This window comes from Mya arenaria, chromosome 6 (genome assembly GCF_026914265.1).
Source record: "Mya arenaria isolate MELC-2E11 chromosome 6, ASM2691426v1".
In the NCBI taxonomy this organism is placed as follows: Eukaryota; Metazoa; Mollusca; class Bivalvia; order Myida; family Myidae; genus Mya; species Mya arenaria.
Genome location: NC_069127.1, coordinates 78,831,302 through 78,853,627, shown reverse-complemented (window position 1 = coordinate 78,853,627; position 22,326 = coordinate 78,831,302). Strand labels below are relative to the sequence as shown.

Here is a 22,326-nt window from a genome sequence, read left to right as displayed (position 1 = left end):
ATTAGCCCTGACATCATTTGGCTCGAGGGTTTACTTAAGAGTAATACAGTGGAAACTCACTAAACCGGACAAGGTTCGGACTGGGCAAAATTTCCGGTTTAGTGAGGATTCCGGTTTAGTGAGAATATGTTGTACGGAGTAAGTTTACTCAAAATATTAACTGAGTTAACCTTTACGTTTATACGGAGGTTGAGACATGATTAAAGCACATGCAAAAGTGATAAACATTATTAAACATTTCTGCGTTTTTATAATCATCTTTTTTTCCAAGTCTTAAAATAAAACAACTCGCGTAATTTAATGCTTGTTAAGTATGTTTGATAGTTTAATTAACGCACCGCTCTAATTTGATTCAATCATAGAAGTCTTTAGATAAAACAACCCTCCAAAATGATCATTTAATAACCGTTTCTAGTTCTTTATTTTCTGCAACAAACAAATTAATGTTTCAATCAATTTTCTTTTTACAAGTTTGATTATCATTTGATTATCGCGTGGCAGTCAATCCACAGCGCAATCATCATTATCGATTATCGAGTTAACACAACATCACAGGTGCAATATTTAACGACGCACCGGCTGTCAAAACAAAGTGACACGCGATTCGCGAATTCCTAATACACAAAATCATTTTGACATGTTTGAACAAATATACGTCCGGTTTTGTGAGGTAAAATTACGTTAACAACTAACAAATTTTCTCGATTTTTTTTCCGTTATCTGGAATTCCGAGGTTCCGGTTTTGTAGGGATTATTTTACATTGAAAATAGAAGGGGAAAACCGGTACTATGAAAAAAGTCCGGTATCCCGAGGATTCCGGTTTTGTGGAGATCCGGTTTAGTGAGTTTCCACTGTACCTTATAAGTGTGACTGTGTGTCCAATTTGAAAGACTCATCCAATGTTTTTTAACTGTTTAAAGATTAGCCCTCAAATGAAAAATGTATAAAAGCAATTTTTAAATAGTCCTATTCACTTTCTTTTTACAACAGTTTTTAACATTGAATTGTCATGCATAGAAAGTTCAAAGCATAACTGTACCATTCTATGTTTTATTACACTGGCACACTCACCCTGATTATAAATATTCAATCACTTCTCCCTTGACATCAATAGGCCATGTATTGGCCGCAATATAATCAATACCTCAAAAAGAAGGAATAAGACCTTAATACAATTTTCGTGAATTAGTACACTTCATACATCGGTGGTGATGGCCGGATGGTTAGCGTATCTGACTCAGAATCATATGGTCTCAGGCTTTATTCCAACACAGAGCTTTGTCAATGATAGTACTGGTTATAGTCCAGGAAATGTAAACGGTTCTTTATCACATTTACAGAGCAGATTTTAAAAATGTACATATATATGTTTGTCATTAAAAAGCTCTACAGAGCTTATGTGTCATGTATGCAATTTCAATGATCTATGCGACATAAAATAAATCATACTTATACCTTTTGTTTTACCTGTACAGATGCCAATGCTTAACAATGTTTCTGTCAATCGAGGGGCATTTCCTGACAAAGAGTTTAATGTAAACTAAAACGTCGTTATTTAAAAACACATGTAAATTAAAAACTCATCAGCTCGTTGAGAAAAGACACAACAAACAAATATTACCTCTGCTCTATGACCACGAAGGTTGAAGTTTGATCTGTTGGGCGGGTCATACTTCCGACAATGACTGGCAGTAAATGTGACGCCCACAATGCCTTTAGCATTCCCGCTGGCCAGCCAGCCCTCACTGTAATACTGAGTGCGTGTGGGGCGTCTGGGTGTTGCGCCCTGAGTCTCTCCGCTCCCATTGGTCACCAGGTCCGGCACTTTTCCCATCCATGACAGAGAGTGTATGGTACACTCGGTCCGTGATGAAATGTTTTGTTCAAAGTGTAAATGCATTCTGATTTATTTTCAATGAATCTTTTCAGTCTTTTTCTTCATTTTTATATTCAAATGACAATGTAGTCATAAATTTATAATTTCCTCCGATTTCAATCTGTCATTTCTAGGAATGATTTCTCAGAATAGGAATCTTACAATAAGAAGAGATGTCTCTATTTGGAAAATATCTCAAGATATTAACAGTTTCATGATGTCTTCACCAGTGTATTGATCTTGTTGAAGAAATTTAACAATCCCTTTTAATTTTTCCTACTACCTTTTTTTAGTAAAATAACATAAGAACTGCCTTTAAACACTTAACAGTTACCACTTGTTTACCACTGTAAGCCTAGCGTATGTGATTAACACCAATGTTCTGGTATCATCATCCCTATGAAAGAACAATAGAAAGCTCTGCTGCAGTGGTTCAAGTTCTTTAAATAAATTATGCACTTTAATATTTTCACAAGAGAAGTAAGGAATGACAGTTGGGTCAGATATAGCTGGAACGGAACTTCTTCACTGCATGATGTAGTAAGCGGAGAGAAGTTCTCTTGAAGTCAACAATGAGTGTCGTTTACTGATTAATTCTTTGATGTTGTAACATGTCTAGCAACTCCCATGGATTATCTCGTCCTTGGGCACTCCATGGGCTTTGTGGTTATAAAAGGAATTGATCAGTGTATCTGGAAATGACGTCAACGCTTCTGATGAAATACAACTTCTGAAAAAAAGAGGAAAAATAAATTGACTTGCATTAATATGACATTAAAGACAATTTTTTTATCAATTGTATGAAATCTAATAAGTACATTTTTTGACCAGCAAAAAGAGATAGATTATGATTAGCACACAATTTCATATTTTAAGGTGACACGTCAATGTATCTATATACCTTATAGAAAACATATAATAAACAAATCCACTAATACATGAGTTTCAATACAGAACAAAGCACGAGCCATATATGAAAGTGTGCATGATGAACAATTATGAAGAGAACACTGAATGGTTCTAAGTAAACTATCTGCGGAATTATGTTACCGTCGTCCAAAAACGGGAGATATTCAAACAATTATTGCAGTTTATGCCAATAAGATTGCAACTTACAGCACTACAAATTGTATCTGGCAGCAAGCTACATCAAATAATTTCATAATCCAGTACACAAATTTCATTACAAACATTGCTAAACCCTCATAAAACGCTGAAAAGTACACCAGGGAGAACAATTGTAATAAAACAACATGAATTGTGGATGAGAACCTATATTAAGTGCAGCCCTGCACCCCAAATCTAGGCCATAATCAATACATTAGGGATGATTCATTACATCATTTCACAGAATCAATATTTAGAATCAGGGGGGTTTAGTCATAGCAATTCACTAGAAGGTTTTCAATTGTTTCTTTTTTTTGTTCTCAGAGCAACAGTTAACATGAAAGTATGAAACTGTAAGTTATGATGTGAAGTCTACCACATGCTCTTATTTTTTTATATGATAAAAGACCAAACATGGAGAGTAATAGGTGTTGTGGATGGAGTATAGGAATAGGAAGGCATTGAATACACAGATTCCGTACAAAACTGTTACGGATTCATTTTTTTAGGAAATATGTTTAAAAAAAAAATCACAAAAATTAAGAACAGACATTTGGAATTTTATTTTTACTTCCGGGAAAAAAATATATGTATAAGCATTGTTATAGCATTTGGAAATGGGCGCCAGTCAAAAACACTGCAACTAACATTGAAACAAAATTACACTTTGTAGACAAAATCAGCATGGGAATCAATACAGACATATAAATCATACACACATATGCCACAAATGTCCATAAATAACACATTATAAGTCCAGTAAGCACATTTAGATGCCAATTTCCTAAAGTTTCCTCTATGTGCACTGAAGTTTTATGAACAGCTGTGTCATCAATATGACATCATTGACCGTTTAAATGTAAAATGTTAGAAAAGAATGGGGGGGGGGGGGGGGGGTTAGGTAACACAATCAGATAGCATTGCTACATAGCATTATTTTAGTTTAAAGATATTGCTTAAAGGAGATAAATACAAAAATCTTCTATTTATTTTAGAAGTCAGTTTGCAGAACTGGCCGCATGACGAACTGACCTGGGATAACAATCACATGACCAACACACCTTATAAAGTTGATTAGGCATCCTGTTATTAGTTTTTTTTATATACGTGTACATATGTTCAGATCAACTAGAACTATCACTGAATGTGATTAATACCCCTGAACACCGCCCTCATAAGGAAATGGCAGTAAATATTTAGAATTCCCACCTACAATTGACAATGCTGTGGATAAAGTTATGGAACACTACACTTCCTCTCATTGTGCTTTACTATTGTATAAATTCCATTGATAAGTCTTCAAGTAATGCTCTGGCCCCAATTTCTCGAAACTTCTTAAGCTTAACAGGCTTAAGTCACTTATTTCAATTAGCCAAAATACATACTCATAATGGATTTTGATAAATGAAATATGGTTTCTTCTAATTAGCACACAGATTTTTCTTATATAATTTTTAAAAACTCTTAAAGAAGTACATATAACACATATTATAGAACAACAGGAATAGTGAGTTTAGCTTAATCCTTTTATAAGGGACTTAAGAAGTTTCGAGAAATTGGGGCCTGAACAAGTTCAATCAATTTCCATACAGCATTTTAAAAGTTATGTGCAGGACATGAAAAAGTATCAAAGGGCAATAACTATGTAATTGGCTAAAAAGTGTGATGGTTCTTGAGACTGCAGTTCCTCTCATTGTGCTTTACCATTGTATGAAGTTTTATTAGATCCCATCTAGTAGTTTTCAAGTAATGCTCTGGACAAGAAAAAGTAACAAAGAGCAATAAATCTGTCATGAAGTCAGATAGAGTAATGTTTTTTTATCACTCCACTTTCTCTCATTATGCTTAACCATTGTATGGAGTTTAATGAAATACCATCCAGTGGTTTTCAAGTTATGCTCCAGGCAAGGTAAAATTGCAACAGACCAACCGACCACTAGGAGACTCCAATATACCCTTTAAACTTCGTTTGTCAGGGGGTATTACAATAAAGTTATCCCTTTCTTGAAAAACACACCAAAGAACGTCTGAAGGCATTCAAACTGAAAACTGTTTTTACTTACAAGCAGAAATCAACAAAAAAAGGATTTCTTATCAGAAAAAATGAAATAAAAATGAAAAAATATCATATCCAAACATCAAAACCAGAACTATTACATTAAAAAGTAATCAATTACATAACTTAACTCATATATGTAATAAAATTTTGCTTACTCAGAAGATGTTAGAAGTCCCACATGAAATCCTTCAAAAAACGTGTGACTAGTGGCAATACAACACTGGTAAAGGCGAGAGGATCTGCGACTCCAATAGCAGAATGCCTGTGACAGACATATACTGAGCTGTTTATGGCACTATGCTATGGTCGTTTCATCACCAGTCCTGGAAGAAAAAGGAAAATATGATGTTGTAGACTGATCCAATAACAGTCATCTAACAGGCACTTGATTGGGAGAAAATGACTGACTTCTCAGTGAAAGTGATAGGTATAGGACCATTCTTTCTTGTTATTTCACATTTCTGCAAAATTATGACAAACAACAGTACAATGCAGTGAACATTGTATGATAGTGCAGTGCACATTGTTACTCTATAATAATGCAGTGCACATTGTATGATAGTGCAGTGCACACTGTTACTGTATAATAATGCAGTGCACTTTGTATGATAGTGCAGTGCACACTGTTACTGTATAATAATGCAGTGCACATTGTATGATAATGCAGTGCACATTGTTACTGTATGATAATGCAGTGCACATTGTTACTGTATGATAATGCAGTGCACATTGTTACTCTATAATAATGCAGTGCATATTGTATGATAATGCAGTGCACATTGTTACTGTATGATAATGCAGTGCATTTTGTATGATAATGCAGTGCACATTGTATGATAATGCAGTGCACATTGTATGATAATGCAGTGCACATTGTATGATAATGCAGTGCACATTGTATGATAATGCAGTGCACATTGTTACTGTATGATAATGCAGTGCACATTGTATGAAAATGCAGTGCACATTGTATGATAATGCAGTGCACATTGTATGATAATGCAGTGCACATTGTTACTGTATGATAATGCAGTGCACATTGTATGAAAATGCAGTGCACATTGCATGATAATGCAATGCACATTGTATGATAATGCAGTGCACATTGTTACTGTACGATAATGCAGTGCACATTGTATGATAATGCAGTGCACATTGTATGAAAATGCAGTGCACATTGTTACTGTATGACAATGCAGTGCAAATTGTTACTTTATGATAATGCAGTGCACATTGTATGATAATGCAGTGCACATTGTATGATTATGCAGTGCACATTGTATGATAATGCAGTGCACATTGTATGATAGTGCAGTGCACATTGTTATTCTATAAAAATGCAGTGCACATTGTATGATAGAGCAGTGCACATTGTATGATAGTGCAGTGCACATTGTTACTGTATAATAATGCAGTGCACATTGATACTTTATGATAATGCAGTGCACATTGTATGATAGTGCAGTGCACATTGTTACTCTATAATAATGCAGTGCACATTGTTACTGTATAATAATGCAGTGCACATTGTATGATAATGCAGTGCACATTGTATGATAATGCAGTGCACATTGTATGAAAATGCAGTGCACATTGTTACTGTATGACAATGCAGTGCAAATTGTTACTTTATGATAATGCAGTGCACATTGTATTATAATGCAGTGCACATTGTATGATAATGCAGTGCACATTGTATGATAATGCAGTGCACATTGTATGATAGTGCAGTGCACATTGTTACTCTATAATAATGCAGTGCACATTGTATGATAGAGCAGTGCACATTGTATGATAGTGCAGTGCACATTGTTACTGTATAATAATGCAGTGCACATTGATACTTTATGATAATGCAGTGCACATTGTATGATAGTGCAGTGCACATTGTTACTCTATAATAATGCAGTGCACATTGTATGATAGTGCAGTGCACATTGTTACTCTATAATAATGCAGTGCACATTGTTACTGTATAATAATGCAGTGCACATTGTATGATAATGCAGTGCACATTGTATGATAATGCAGTGCACATTGTATGATAGTGCAGTGCACATTGATACTTTATGATAATGCAGTGCACATTGTATGATAGTGCAGTGCACATTGTTACTCTATAATAATGCAGTGCACATTGTATGATAGTGCAGTGCACATTGTTACTCTATAATAATGCAGTGCACATGGTTACTGTATAATAATGCAGTGCACATTGTATGATAATGCAGTGCACATTGTATGATAATGCAGTGCACATTGTATGAAAATGCAGAGCACATTGTTTCTGTATGATAATGCAGTGCACATTGTATGATAGCTCAGTCTACATTGTATGATAGTGCAGTGCACATTGTATGATAATGCAGTGCACATTGTATGATAGTGAAGTGCACATTGTATGATAATGCACTGTACATTATATGATAGTGCAGTGCACATTGTATGATAGTGCAGTGTACATTGTATGATAGAGCAGTGCACATTGTTACTGTATGATAATGCAGTGCAAATTGTATGATAGTGAAGTGCACATTGTTACTGTATGATAATGCAGTGTACATTGTATGATAATGCAGTGCACATTGTATGAAAATGCAGAGCACATTGTTTCTGTATGATAATGCAGTGCACATTGTATGATAGCTCAGTGTACATTGTATGATGGTGCAGTGCACATTGTATGATAATGCAGTGCACATTGTATGATAGTGAAGTGCACATTGTATGATAATGCACTGTACATTATATGATAGTGCAGTGCACATTGTATGATAGTGCAGTGTACATTGTATGATAGAGCAGTGCACATTGTTACTGTATGATAATGCAGTGCAAATTGTATGATAGTGCAGTGCACATTGTTACTGTATGATAATGCAGTGTAAATTGTATGATAATGCAGTGCACATTGTATGATAGTGAAGTGCACATTGTTACTGTATGACAATGCAGTGCAAATTGTATGATAGTGCAGTGCACATTGTATGATAATGCAGTGCATATTGTATGATAGTGCAGTGCACATTGTATGATAATGCAGTGCACATTGTAACTCTATAATAATGCAGTGCACATTGTATGATAATGCAGTGTACATTGTATGATAGAGCAGTGCACATTGTATGATAGTGAAGTGCACATTGTTACTGTATAATAATGCAGTGCACATTGTATGATAATGCAGTGCACATTGTATGATAGAGCAGTGCACATTGTATGATAATGCAGTGCACATTGTATAATAATGCAGTGCACATTGTATGATAATGCAGTGTACATTGTATGATAGAGCAGTGCACATTGTATGATAGTGAAGTGCACATTGTAACTCTATAATAATGCAGTGCACATTGTATGATAATGCAGTGCACATTGTATGATAGAGCAGTGCACATTGTATGATAATGCAGTGCATATTGTATGATAGTGCAGTGCACATTGTATGATAATGCAGTGCACATTGTATGATAATGCAGTGCACATTGTATGATAGTGCAGTGCACATTGTATGATAGTGCAGTGCACATTGTATGATAATGCAGTGCATATTGTATGATAGTGAAGTGCACATTGTAAGATAATGCAGTGCACATTGTATGAAAGTGCAGTGCACATTGTATGATAATGCAGCGCACATTGTATGATAGTGAAGTGCACATTGTTACTGTATGATAATGCAGTGCACATTGTATGAAAGTGCAGTGCACATTGTATGATAATGTAGTGCACATTGTATGCTAGTGCAGTGCACATTGTATGATAATGCAGTGCACATTGTATGATAGTGAAGTGCACATTGTATGAAAGTGCAGTGCACATTGTATGATAACTCAGTGCACATTGTATGATAGTGCAGTGCATATTGTATGATAGTGAAGTGCACATTGTATGATAGAGCAGTGCACATTGTATGATAGAGCAGTGTACATTGTATGATAGAGCAGTGCACATTGTATGATAGTGCAGTGCACATTGTATGATAGAGCAGTGTACATTGTATGATAGAGCAGTGTACATTGTATGATAGTGAAGTGCACATTGTATGATAGTGCAGTGCACATTGTATGATAGAGCAGTGTACATTGTATGATAGAGCAGTGCACATTGTATGATAGAGCAGTGCACATTGTATGATAGTGAAGAGCACATTGTATGATAGAGCAGTGTACATTGTATGATAGAGCAGTGTACATTGTATGATAATGCAGTGCACATTGTATGATAGAGCAGTGCACATTGTATGATAGTGAAGTGCACATTGTATGATAGTGAAGTGCACATTGTATGATAGTGAAGTGCACATTGTATGATAATGCAGTGCACATTGTATGATAGTGAAGTGCACATTGTTACTGTATGATAATGCAGTGCACATTGTATGAAAGTGCAGTGCACATTGTATGATAATGTAGTGCACATTGTATGCTAGTGCAGTGCACATTGTATGATAATGCAGTGCACATTGTATGATAGTGAAGTGCACATTGTATGAAAATGCAGTGCACATTGTATGATAACTCAGTGCACATTGTATGATAGTGCAGTGCACATTGTATGATAGTGCAGTGCACATTGTATGATAGAGCAGGTACATTGTATGATAGAGCAGTGTACATTGTATGATAGTGAAGTGCACATTGTATGATAGTGCAGTGCACATTGTATGATAGTGCAGTGCACATTGTATGATAGAGCAGTGTACATTGTATGATAGAGCAGTGTACATTGTATGATAGTGAAGTGCACATTGTATGATAATGCAGTGCACATTGTATGATAATGCAGTGTACATTGTATGATAATGCAGTGCACATTGTATGATAATGCAGCGCACATTGTATGATAGTGCAGTGTACATTGTATGATAATGCAGTTGACTCTAAATGGACAAGCTAGTTTTAGTCAAAGACTTTGATGATAACAATGAACAGGAATCTAACAATAAAGAGATAGAAATGCACATATAACTTAAAATAAATTCCAGATCTATCAAAATAAGTTCACATCCAGACATTTCGGCAGGAAATACTATGAGAGGCCCATCCACGATCCATACAATTGACAGTAATTTTATCAATAAAGGACATTGACAATTATATTTAACGTGAGTGGAGATTTGGTCAATATGTTCACCAAATAAGAGAGTGCAGACATTTCTCATTATTTACAAATTGTCAGTATTATTAGTACCCTACTTCCAAAGACTAAGAATGGTTGAACAGGGGAACAGATGAATACCAATATTCAGCAAAACAAATGGGCTGTTGGGGGCAAACAAACTATTGTAAAAAACCTTAAACAAAAATTTTAAGTTGAACTAGAGCTGTCACAGGAGTGGCGAATACCCTCAAATGCCGCCTGGACACAGGAATGGCAAACCATTCCTTTGAAAAGAGGCCATAACTCCAAGGTTACTGCACACTGCATCTTCTTTTATCATGCATGTATTGTTTTATTTAAATCTGTTGAGTAATTTAGAAGTTACACTGCTGACAAGAAAAACTAGCCTTTCATGAGTTATCGTCCGGAAACCGTTTTTCTATTTTTAGTAACAGTGACCTTGACTTTGGCCCCACCAGCCCCAATATCGAACTTGACCTGTATCTTCTGATGTTACACCTGTGTACCAAAAATTGTTCAAATCTGTCAAGCCTTTCATGAGTTATCGTCCGGAAACCGTTTTTCTATTTTAGTAACAGTGACCTTGACCGTGGCCCCACCAGCCCCAATATCGAACTTGACCTGTATCTTTTGATGTTACACCTGTGTACCAAAAATTATTCGAATCTGTCTAGCCTTTCATGAGTTATCGTCCGTAAACCATGAAAACCGACAGACCGATCGACAGACCGACCGACAGACAGACCGACCGACAAGCTCACTCCTATATACCCCCCTCAAACTTCGTTTGTGGGGGTATAATAAAAAAGGGTCATAATTTGTACTATATCCAAAACAGAGTTATCTTACTTGATTAATTGAGTAGGTTAGATGGTCACGAATTAAGTTACAATGCAATACATCAAGTAGTTGCTGAGATATGTAGCTTAAGCATGGTTACATGCAAAATCTTAACCTAAATTTGTAGGTCAAAATAATTTGCATTTACATTCAAATGATCATACTTGATTAATTAAGTAGGATGGATGGGAACAGGTCTTGAAAGTTTAATGCAATTCATAATATGTTAATGGAGGTTAGTGCACTTAAATATGCTTATATTTAAAACATTAACCTAGGCGTGACTTAACACCAGGGTGAGTACTACAGCTCTCATATCTTGTGGGGCTTTGTCAGTAATATATCAAGAGCTATTTAAGCCATAAAGAATACCCCCAGCAATACAGCCTGGGTGCAGGAACAGGTGGAAACTCAAATACAGGGCACAACAGCCCATGCTTCCTTACACTCCAATGTTGTTTTATGTGTGTAGGTGCTTGTGTGACAAACTTTATAGCCCCCAGATATATCTAGGTGTCTATTAATTTCAACCATTTCATATATACATATATATCATTTATTTAGTGGTCTATGTGAAAATCAATTGTTTGACTGACTGAGAGAGCTACAGCAGACAGACATAAACTATTAATTTCCATATAGACCTCCCAATAAACAAAAACTTATGCTTTCAGGTCTTTGGAAACAAGATTTTGCACAATTGTTTTCATTCAAAACATGTTCAAAACAAGAGTTGTTGTTTTACACAAACACAATATTCAAAATAACATTAAATATCACAATCAAATCAAATGGAAGACTAGTTTAACATCAATTCATTATTCAGAACACAACCTCAATTAAATTGTCCCAAAGGTCTTGCAACCTTCATAGAAAAAAGCCCTGCTCTCGAGTTACAAAGTACATGACACTCAGAGGAAATGTACACTGTTTGTGTAATTGCTAGGAGCATTATAGAAATTAATTAACAATTGAAAAAATGATTTTTTTTTTGCGATTTCATGAGACCAGCAGGTATTTAAGTGTACACTGCTACTTTTCGTAGTCAACTTCCAGTTTATTGCTTGAAGTTACCTATAAATATATAGGCCTGAAATGGAATTCCATTTCAGGCCTAATATGGCACTGCAGTACACCAGGAAGTACAGTACCTGTCCATCAACAAGAGCTGTCACAGAGATACACAATGTAGCATGCTCCACTGTTACGCCATTTTTCAGTTTAGGATTGCAAAGTTTGAGTGAAACAGGCATAGATCACTGTAAAATTAGGTGAAATGCAAAGTCTAAACCAGATTTTCTTAATCGAAAAATAAAGGGGCTTAATTTGCATTACATGCAAGATAGAGTTACCATACTTGATTGTTTAAAGTCCAATGCAATACAGCAGTTGTGAATTATTGACTCAGATTGTGTGCTTCCATGCAAAACCTTAACCATAATTTCTAAGTTGAATGATAAAGAGGCAGAATTAAATTGTATGCAAGATAGAGTTATCTAACTCGATTAATTAAGATAGTTGAATAGTTTGGAGCCTGTGTATAAAGTTTCAATGCACTACGTGAAAGATTTGCTGAAATTTTGACTTAAATGTGGTAATATGCAAAACCTTAACCAGAATTTCTAAGTCAATTAATAAAGAACAATTATTTGCCAAATTAAGTTTCAATGCAATGCATGATGTATTTGCTTAGATAATGACTTAAAGGTGCTTACATGCAAAACCTTTACCATGGTGTGTCGCCAACGGCAATGCTAGGGTGAGTAGTTACAGCTCTCCTTATTCTTCGAACAGTAGATAAAAATGACTGATGTAAGTATATATACATCAAGTGAACATATATTAATAAATTCAAATTATTTAATAGAGAAATTAAAGAAGAATTTAAGAGCTCTTCTTAACCACACCTCATGTGAAATTCCTTGTAAAAATTCAAAACCCTTTACTAACACATAGATCAAAGACAAAGTTTCGAAAGGACAACACCTGTTTTCAACTGTCGACGTCCCTTCGGAAATATAGCAAGTATTGACCTCTGGCTAGGATATGTGTTAAATTCCATCAGTATGTTTTTCTTTTTCCTTTTTTATTGAAATCATCTGTAAAAAACTGTAAGAGTCGTAGCATGTTTTTCCCTCATAGCACAACCAGTATTGTAATTAAGGGAATTGCCAAATGATAATCAATAAGTTTTAATTAACGCCTGAACATGTCGGAATACTTTGATTGGTAATACGATTGGCTATATATTGACCCATCACTTATCCAGTGTGACTGTTACGAGATTTGCAAGGGAGGGTCCCAAAGGCATAACTTGGGACTTACCCCCGACCCTGAAAGGTGAATTTGGTAAATATAAAAGCATTAGGAATGCATGAATTTTTAAACAAATTGTCTAAAAAAGCCCACCCCCAATCACAAACACTGCTTGTGAGGAGAAAAAAACCATTATTTCTGATACAAATATTTTGCCATCCCACAAACCTCAGTTTATATTTACATTCACCTTGATTGCATTTACTAGATGAAATATTCTTCAATGATTTTAAAACAAATGTGACTTTTTTAGGATAGCAAAAGTGTACTTAAATTGTCTAGGGTCTCTTTTTTATTGCAGCAATCAAGTCATTGTTTTTCTTATTTGAAGTAAATAATATTCAAAAATATCTCACTCCTTGTGCAAAGATGTCACCGAATGCAGCAAAAGACATTCACTTTGTTGCCATTATCATCAGGAATATCTTCTGGATATTTAGCTGAGGTCTGGCTGTAATAATAAAACCATTCTACCTAACCATTATAGATGATAGTAAGAGCGGCCTTTACCAAAAAATTCAATGAAATGTTGCATGTAATTGCAGCATATATTTCAATGGAAAGCATCTGAATTCCGAGTTTAATATTCACCAATACCAAGAATTACACAAGTAAAACTGTAATTACCACTGCTCATGAAATCAAATCATTGTTACAAGAGGCAAAAATCAATACTGGCACAATAAATTCCATAGACTTCTAATGTTTTTAAAAGACATTATTCTAAAAGCCCATGCTGAAAGTAATTTCACTGCATGGTCATGACTCAAAGATCTTAGAGAGAGGCTGCATTTTTGTGTTAGCAACAAGAAGAAGAGATAAGGGCTGGCACTAGCAGGAAACTGTTAAATCGCCCTAGTGGATATTGATTTAAAACTCATGATTTTATCTTTAAGCCAGTGAAAATGATAAATGACAAATCTCACCTTAAGTAAGAATAAAAAAACACATTACACGTTTATCTTACAGAAATGGCTTTTATAATGTCGTTAAAAGTTTTCACAGTAGCCATATATGCATAGGAGTATATAGGTTTATAAACTAAATGTGCTGGTTTTAAAATTGATAACATGCAGCACCTCTAGTCAATAAGCATAGGCCATTCGGGTCTATAACCAAAACAAATCCATAGGCCTGGATCATATTTCATACGCCCAAAATAAGATTGTAAAAAACAAAGAAAAATAACAGGTTTGACCACTTCAAAGAGTATTTAATGTTATTTTCTTGTAAAAAGGGACAACAAAGAAAACACATGGTCCTCAGCCATCTCAACATTATCATCAGCATCTGAGTCCTCGGAGTCTGAGCTGTCAATTTTTTTTGTCTGAAACATACATATTTATCATATTAGATGACACAATGAATTTGAGTAACATCTACCATTCAAGTACGTAATTTTATTTCTAAATAATTTCCTTACTACTACCTATAGATTGCCTTTTGCTTTGGTGCAACTCCGAACATACATGTAGCATCTAAGCAAATTCCAAAGAGGAGACAAAACAAGCATCTATTGAGTTATTCGGGAAAACCCGTCAGCCAATCTGTGTTTAACGTAGTGAAATCGGAACAACTCGGCCATTATCCAAATATATCCAGAAGTTTGCCGGAGATGGCCAGGTTGTAGTGATCGTGACAGTCAATGTACCTGGAATAATTATTATTTAATAGAGTACAAACATATCCCATATGATATCTGATTGATGCTACCAAAAATTGACAATGGAATCACCTGGTCAAATAAGTAAGCTATTGATTGCTCTTTCCACTTGAATTTGGGTCCTTTTCACTTCAATGTCAGTCATTTGCCATCATAGCCAGTTGTATGGCTTTCAGGAACACAGTAGAATCTGTTTGACTGCAAGAAGAAGTAGACAAACATGAAGTAAAATAACAGCTCTAATATTTAGATATGTGTCAAATTTCATATTATAACATTAAAATAGGGTCTGCAAACATATATTCCCGACTGGGCTTGATCAATGTTTATTATACTAAACAATCAAGAAAGTCGCGAAAATATGTGAAAAAAACGATTATTTTATTCAAAGCGTGGCTATTTTGGTTAATTTATAAATACAAGATACGTTTTCTGCATGAATACATATATATATATATATTAAAGAAACACAATCTGTTCTGTACCTTATATCGCATTCCACCACTGAAAATTTATCAACTTGTCCTGTTATGGGCTATCCCCTCATGACGTCATCAAAGGGGCAGGAAATTTAACACGGTATAATTGAAAGGGTAACACATTGTAATGCAATGACACGCTTTAGGATTTCGGATATTTGAATTTGCGATACGAAAAACAAAATCAAGTATTGCTGAAATAAAGCAAGTATTTGTCCCAAAAAATTCATAGGCCCGCCAAATTCCTGTCTGCTGATTTTGACAGGACTGACGGATTTTTCATACGCCACGGGCATCTGGTATGTGGCTTATTTTGCAGACTGTGGTTATAACTTTCCTATCCAATGTATTCATACTTTCTTAAACAAGAGGCACATCAGTGCCTGTGCTCCACTGGCCAAAAGGTTCAAGCAAAGACCACCTAACGAACATTTTCGTCAAGTTTCATAGAAATACAATCATCAATTTTTGAGGAGAAGTTATTTAAAAAAAATTTTTACTTTAATAGCTCTGGCTGCCATGTTGTGCAGTGGACCGAAATGATTTAGGCAATTTGAGTAAAGGAGCACCAAACAAACATTTCTGTCAAGTTTTATCGAAAAAAGGTCATCGGTTTCGACGACAAGTCGTATAAAGTTTTTTTTATTTTTTAGCTCTGGCAGCCATGGTGTGCAGTGGACTGGAACCATTTAACAAATTTTGGTTAATGACCATCCAAGGAACATTTCTGTTAAGTTTCATCAAAATCTGATCATCGGTTTCTGAGAAGATGTTCTTTAAAGGTTTTTCTATATTTTTGCCCTGGCAGCCATGTTGTGCAGTGGACCGGAACCATTTGAGCAATTTTGGTTAAGGACCACCCAAGGAACAATTCTGTCAAGTTTCATCAAAATCTGCCTATCCGTTTCAGAGGAGATGTCGTTTAAAGATTTTGCTATTTTTAGCTGTGGCGGCCATATTGTGCAATGGACCAGAACCATTTGAGCAATTTTAATAAAGGACCACCCAAGGAACATTACTGTCAAGTTTCATCAAAATCTGCCGAACCATTTCAGAGGAGATGTCGTTTAAAGATTTTGCTATTTTTAGCTCTGGCGGCCATATTGTGCAATGGACCGGAACCATTTTAGCAATTTTGGTAAAGGACCATCCAAGGAACATTTCTGTTAAGTTTCATCAAAATCTGATCATCGGTTTCTGAGAAGATGTTCTTTAAAGGTTTTTCTATTTTTTTGCCCTGGCAGCCATGTTGTGCAGCGGACCGGAACCATTTGAGCAATTTTGGTTAAGGACCACCCAAGGAACAATTCTGTCAAGTTTCATCAAAATCTGCCAATCCGTTTCAGAGGAGATGTCGTTTAAAGATGTTGCTATTTTTAGCTGTGGCGGCCATATTGTGCAATGGACCAGAACCATTTGAGCAATTTTAATAAAGGACCACCCAAGGAACATTACTGTCAAGTTTCATCAAAATCTGCCGAACCGTTTCAGAGGAGATGTTGTTTAAAGATTTTGCTATTTTTAGCTCTGGCGGCCATATTGTGCAATGGACCGGAACCATTTGAGCAATTTTGGTAAAGGACCACCAAAGGAACATTCCTGTGAAGTTTTGTCAAAATCCGCTTATCAGTTTCAGAGGAGATGTCGTTTAAAGTAAAAGTTTACGCACGCACGCACTCACGACGGACAATCTGTGACGACATAAGCTCCATGGCCTTCGGCCAGTGGAGCTAAAAATTGTTGATATGCATCAGAGCTTGCCGATAGCACTGAATGCCTAACAGCACAACTTTAAAAAACAGGCAATACAGCTAGGTTTGAAAGGGACAGAACTCAAATGTGATGATTCCTATTTGATGTACACTACTTTGAGATCTTTCCCCTTAGAGAATTATTTCTGACATATATGATTATATGTTAGACAGGTTCCTGACCTGGAGAAATGTTGCGAGCACCCTATTATTTCCCCATAAAGGTCACCATGACATTGACCTCTAACCTATCTATCCCATAATGGATCGAGGTTATCTACTGAAAGTGACCATTTAAGATGCCTACCAAGTTTGAAATACAAGAAGTAAATACAAAACTATTGATGTTTACCAGAAACAAAACTATGACACAGCAAATGATGGGGCTGTATGACAAAAGTAATCCCTATTTGTCAGACTAATTGTTTTCTTAATATGCTTAATATGCAATACTTCAAATGGCAATTTTAATGCAAATCTGAAAAAAACACATTCCAAATAGTTTGTTTAAATAACAAATAGACATATTAAAGTTAAGCATATATTTTAAGTCACAAAGATTGAGATTTGGAATGAAAATCATGATTGCAATTCTCATTCACTAACATTGCTGATGCAACTTTCTCCTAGCCCAATGTACAGTGTACGCTCCTCGCGAAACTTCCACTTTTTTATTTACTCCTGATATTTACGGCATTGCAGACATGAAATGTAATTTGAAGTTGTCCACTTTCCTCTGCATTCACAATTTCTCACCCTCTGCAGCCAATCAGTGGACTGAGGAATGACAAACTCCTCGTTACACAGCGAAACTCCGCATCTAAATTTGTTTTATTTATTTGCATACAATTCCCTCATATTTTTCAAATGCTCTTGCACAAAATACTGGTAAACTCATTTGACTTAAAATTCCCAATATCTTTTAGTAATGTAAACATACTTTAATGTGTGTATATATCCAAATTACTTCTCTTAACGTTCTTGACATGTTTTAACCGCCAGTTTGATTTAAGATGAATTTATTGCATTAACAAACATACCCGAAAATATAATCTAAATATTGCGTGAAAAACTTCAATATGAAATGTGCATATCAAGTGGATTTCATACTCTCAAAATCACTTAATTGCTTTATATACTGATAATTTCCATTTTTTAACTAAGAAGTAATTGGTTTAAATAAACTTTTAAACAAATTAATCATACTTCAACCATTCCTTTGATAAATTATTTCAGTTAAAAGCTAAATTATGTTCATTAAAAGAAAAGGGAGGTTATAACACAATTGGTATTTACTGATTAAATTGATGACTTTTACTCAATATCTAAACATGAGTTACCTTCATTCTTTAATAATGTTATGATGAACAATGCCATGAAACTATTACCTAGGATGCAGAACCACAAGGGTTTGTATCACAACTTTTGAAATAATCAGGGTTCGAATTTAGATTCGCATACTCGCAAAATGCGAGGGACATTTGCAAATTGCAAGTGACTTTTATTCAAGCTCGCAAAATTCTGAAAGTGGCTTTTTCTAGACCACAAAATGTTAAAAGGAAAGTAGAATAAACATGAACTTAACTCCGCTGGGTAGTCGAGTGTTAACAGCCTATAAGTGGCAAGTTTACCACTACCAGTATAAAAAAACAGTACGGGGTCACGCCCTAGTAAGTTTTCAAAAATAGAACAAATACGGAAAAGGCCGAGTTTTATCTCGAATCTTTCCAGGATGCTCCGAGGTGTGAATAATGCAAAGTAAATACAAATGACGTAATCTCCTAGCTCAATCATTGGCTAAATTTAGTGCATTCGCGCACTATATGTAAACCCCATCAACCTTTGAATATACTTCCACCCAACTGTCAAAGTGAATAGACTTCGTCGATCGATATATTTCATGGTCAAGAGCATCCTCGCTACATTTAATGTTGCTTTTATTTATTTTAAATTATAATGTTTTTAATACTTATAGACTTAATGAAATCTGTACCGTGCTTGCCGAATGGATATTAACCAATGGCGAGGGTAAATATACAAAGTGAACAATGTCAAATTATTGGACAGTTTTGTAATAAAAAAGCAGCCAGCATCTGATGAGTCTTTCCGTAACCCCCAAAAAGAATAAGCCATCAACAACAGGGCTCGAATTTAGCACTCGCACACTCGCAAAATGCGAGCCAAAATTGGAAAATGCGAGTTGAATTTAAAGACACTCGCAAAATTTTGCGAGTTCAAATTTTGCTGAAAATATGCAATTCTTGAAATAGACATGAACATAATTGAGGATCAATTCCTGCACAATAGATATAAAACTAATTTTAGAAATGCCTACTTTCGTTTTCTGATAATCACACAGAAACTGATGACGTAGATTAACGTTATGCGCACAGGCAGGTACTTGTAATATGTGGCAGGTACATGTTACTATGTATTTTTGTAGACTGGTCTTTCGTTTAAACTTTTGGCGGCTGTTTTTAGCGATAATCATATCAAGACACAGTCTGTATAATGATGACAAGGAAAAAGATAAGTTCTTTTACGCGTGTTGATTTTAAAATCGCCGACCGCTGATGGTCAATGATCAATCAGTTCCAAAAAAAGAAGCCAAAATGAAATAATCCATCCGTTAAAACTGTTTCAATGTGGAAGAGGAAGTTGAACATTAAATTGACCCTCAACACAGATGACGGAAGGAACGTTTTCACAATATTTTGCACAGACCAATACTCGCCTGATCAGACTTCCTCAGAACGTATTGTCAGTGTTACATATATGATGATATCATTTAATGAACAATTACATTATCATTCATTAAAACAATTACACTATAACTTAAACCAGTGTTTTTCATACAATATATACCTTTTCCTTGCAAAAACGAAGGTTTGCCTTAAAAAAATGCGAGTGAGTGTCTGGTTTTGCGAGTTGAAAATTTAAGCACTCGCAAAAATTTGCGAGTAACAAAAAAAGTTAAATTCAAGCCCTGAACAAGTTCTAGTAGTCGAGTTACTCAAGATTGATAGGTTTCAATATTCATAATATGTCTTAGTTGTAAATTTCTACTTAAACTAGAATGGGCTTTTGAGAAAAGCGCATGTCTCCCCCGAAGGCTTAGTAAACAGACACTTACCATAAAAATGCAAAGGCCTTCAAGTGCTGCTGTTTCTCAGGGAAAAAACGGCAGGTCTTTTATGGACAAAAAACAAAATAAACAAAATGCACGAAAGTTGAAATGAGACGCCAGTTATTGATCGGAAACGTTTTTCATCTTCAAGCCCTTGTGGACTTGACCTTTGACCCAGTGACCCCAACTACTGCATGACCCTTACAAGCATGCAAAGTTTGGAGACTCCAGGTAAAGCAGAACTTAAGTTATTGATTGGAAACCGTTTTTCATCATCACTCTCTTTTTGGACCCAGTGACCCCAAAATCAATACGGATCATCTGCCCAAGAAGACCTACCAGCATGCAAAAGTTCAAGACTCAAAGGCAATAGGAACTCCAATTATTGATCGGAAACCTTTTCTTATGTTCAGGTGTCTGTGACCTTCACCTCTGACATAGTGACCTCAAAAACAATGCGGGTCTTGTACACCCGAGTAACATCTCTACAATTTTTGGTAAACATATGTGAAAGATATTACACGCAAATGATTTTTACATGGAAGGTCACCACGACCTTGACTATTGACCTTGTTACCCCCAAAACAATTGGGATCATCTAGACATCATGACCAACCTCACTTCAAAGTTTGGTGAACCTAGATCAAAGCATTCTCCTGATATTGCACGGAAATATTTTTTTACATTAGAGGTCACAGCGACGTTGACCTTTGACCTTGTGACCCCCCAAAATATAGGAGTTTTCTAAACCTCATGATCAACCTCCCTACCAAGTTTGGTGAACCTAGGTCAAACCATTCTCAAGATATTGAGCGGAAATGTTTTTTATATTGGGGGTCGCCGCGACCTTGACCTTTGACCTAGTGACACCAAAAACAATAGGGATCTTCTACACCTCATGACCAACCTCCCTACCAAGTTTGGTGAACCTAGGTCAAACCGTTCTCAAGATTTTGAGCAGAAATGTTTTTTATATTGGGGGTCGCCGCGACCTTGACCTTTGACCTAGTGACCCCAAAAACATTAGGGATCCTCTACACCTCACGACCAACCTCCCTACCTAGTTTGGTGATCCTAGGTCATGCGGTTTTCCAGTTATCGATCGGAAACGAAGTGTGACGTACGGACGGACTGACGGACTGACGGACTACCGGACTGGCGGACAGGGCAAAAACAATATGTCTCCCCCAGAGAGGGGGAGACATAATTAGACCAAATTATAAGGGAATAAAGCAAATAATAAAATTGCAAGTTGATTTTTCATTTTGCGAGTTGCCTCAAAGTTAAATTTGAACCCTGATGACAGAAAACATCTTACTCGTACACAGAAATACTGCCACGATCACGGCGGGAAATCCATGTGACCAAATGGTTGGTTTCAGTGCAAGATGGCGTCACCAAACCGCTCGACTCAAGCCCAAAATCAAGGTAATACATATGATTACAATAGTTTCTTTGACTTTAAACATAGCCTATCATATGCCCATCTATCTAGTGTGTATTAGCATACCCATACTTTCCTTGAAACTGTAACCGTTTTTGAGAACACTTTACTGGTTGGTTACAGGCCCATTTATCATTTTGGCGGGGATTTAGCGGAAAATGAGGAAATGGTTTGGGAAAACCGCATAAAACACTATAATAAATAAGAGATAATACAGTCAACAAAATTAGGTTCTGAATAAATGCCCCAGCAAAGCTTGGCATCAGTTTTTAACAAGCCCTGCCATAAACTGTCCAGTATTCCAGCAAGCCCAGAAAGCATTTTAAAAGCGTAAGGCTTGAGAGCTGGTGAATATTTCAACCACTGTGTCTCCCTGACAGTTCTGGGGAAGTGTTCATGTTTTGATACTGATAGATCTTTAAGAGTTGACTTCCCCTTGTTGTTTACCAGGCTTATGGTCTAACTAGACCTATAGTTTGTATACAAAGAGCTGAGTGACCCATTATTCTCATTAGAATTGTTATTGCCTAGCCCCGTAG

The 22,326-nt window shown here is 35.8% G+C and overlaps 2 protein-coding genes across 4 annotated transcripts in view; both read right to left on the bottom strand.

The window, feature by feature from the left end:
* LOC128237417 (tubby-related protein 4-like) overlaps positions 1 to 22,326 on the bottom strand; it is a 105,589-nt gene that overhangs the window by 82,205 nt on the left and 1,058 nt on the right. For 2 of the 3 annotated variants that reach the window (XM_052952943.1, XM_052952944.1), the window contains exons 2-3: positions 5,199 to 5,366; positions 1,623 to 2,607 (exon numbers count right to left, since the gene is read on the bottom strand). In XM_052952943.1, the coding sequence (XP_052808903.1) occupies positions 1,623 to 1,901 (279 nt within the window). In that variant the 5' untranslated portion in view covers positions 1,902 to 2,607; positions 5,199 to 5,366. Of the gene's footprint in view, positions 1 to 1,622; positions 2,608 to 5,198; positions 5,367 to 13,679; positions 13,775 to 22,326 lie in introns of all 3 variants that reach the window. The other variant, XM_052952945.1, reaches the window with a different exon arrangement.
* LOC128238073 (uncharacterized) lies at positions 5,344 to 9,794 on the bottom strand. The gene is made up of 3 exons (XM_052953649.1): positions 9,720 to 9,794; positions 8,877 to 8,994; positions 5,344 to 5,366 (listed from the first exon to the last, which is right to left on the bottom strand). The coding sequence occupies exons 1-3, from the start codon at positions 9,792 to 9,794 to the stop codon at positions 5,344 to 5,346; spliced, it is 216 nt and encodes a 71-aa protein (XP_052809609.1).

Bases quoted from the DNA above. Each gene is read 5' to 3' on its own strand.
- LOC128238073 (XM_052953649.1), bottom strand. From the start codon at position 9,794: ATGTGCACTTCACTATCATACAATGTACACTGCTCTATCATACAATGT. The intron at 8,995-9,719 runs GCACTATCATAC...TATCATACAATG, and splicing joins TCTATCATACAATGTGCACT to TGCACTGCTCTATCATACAA. The intron at 5,367-8,876 runs GTTATCATACAA...TTTTTCTTCCAG, and splicing joins TATCATACAATGTGCACTGA to GACTGGTGATGAAACGACCA.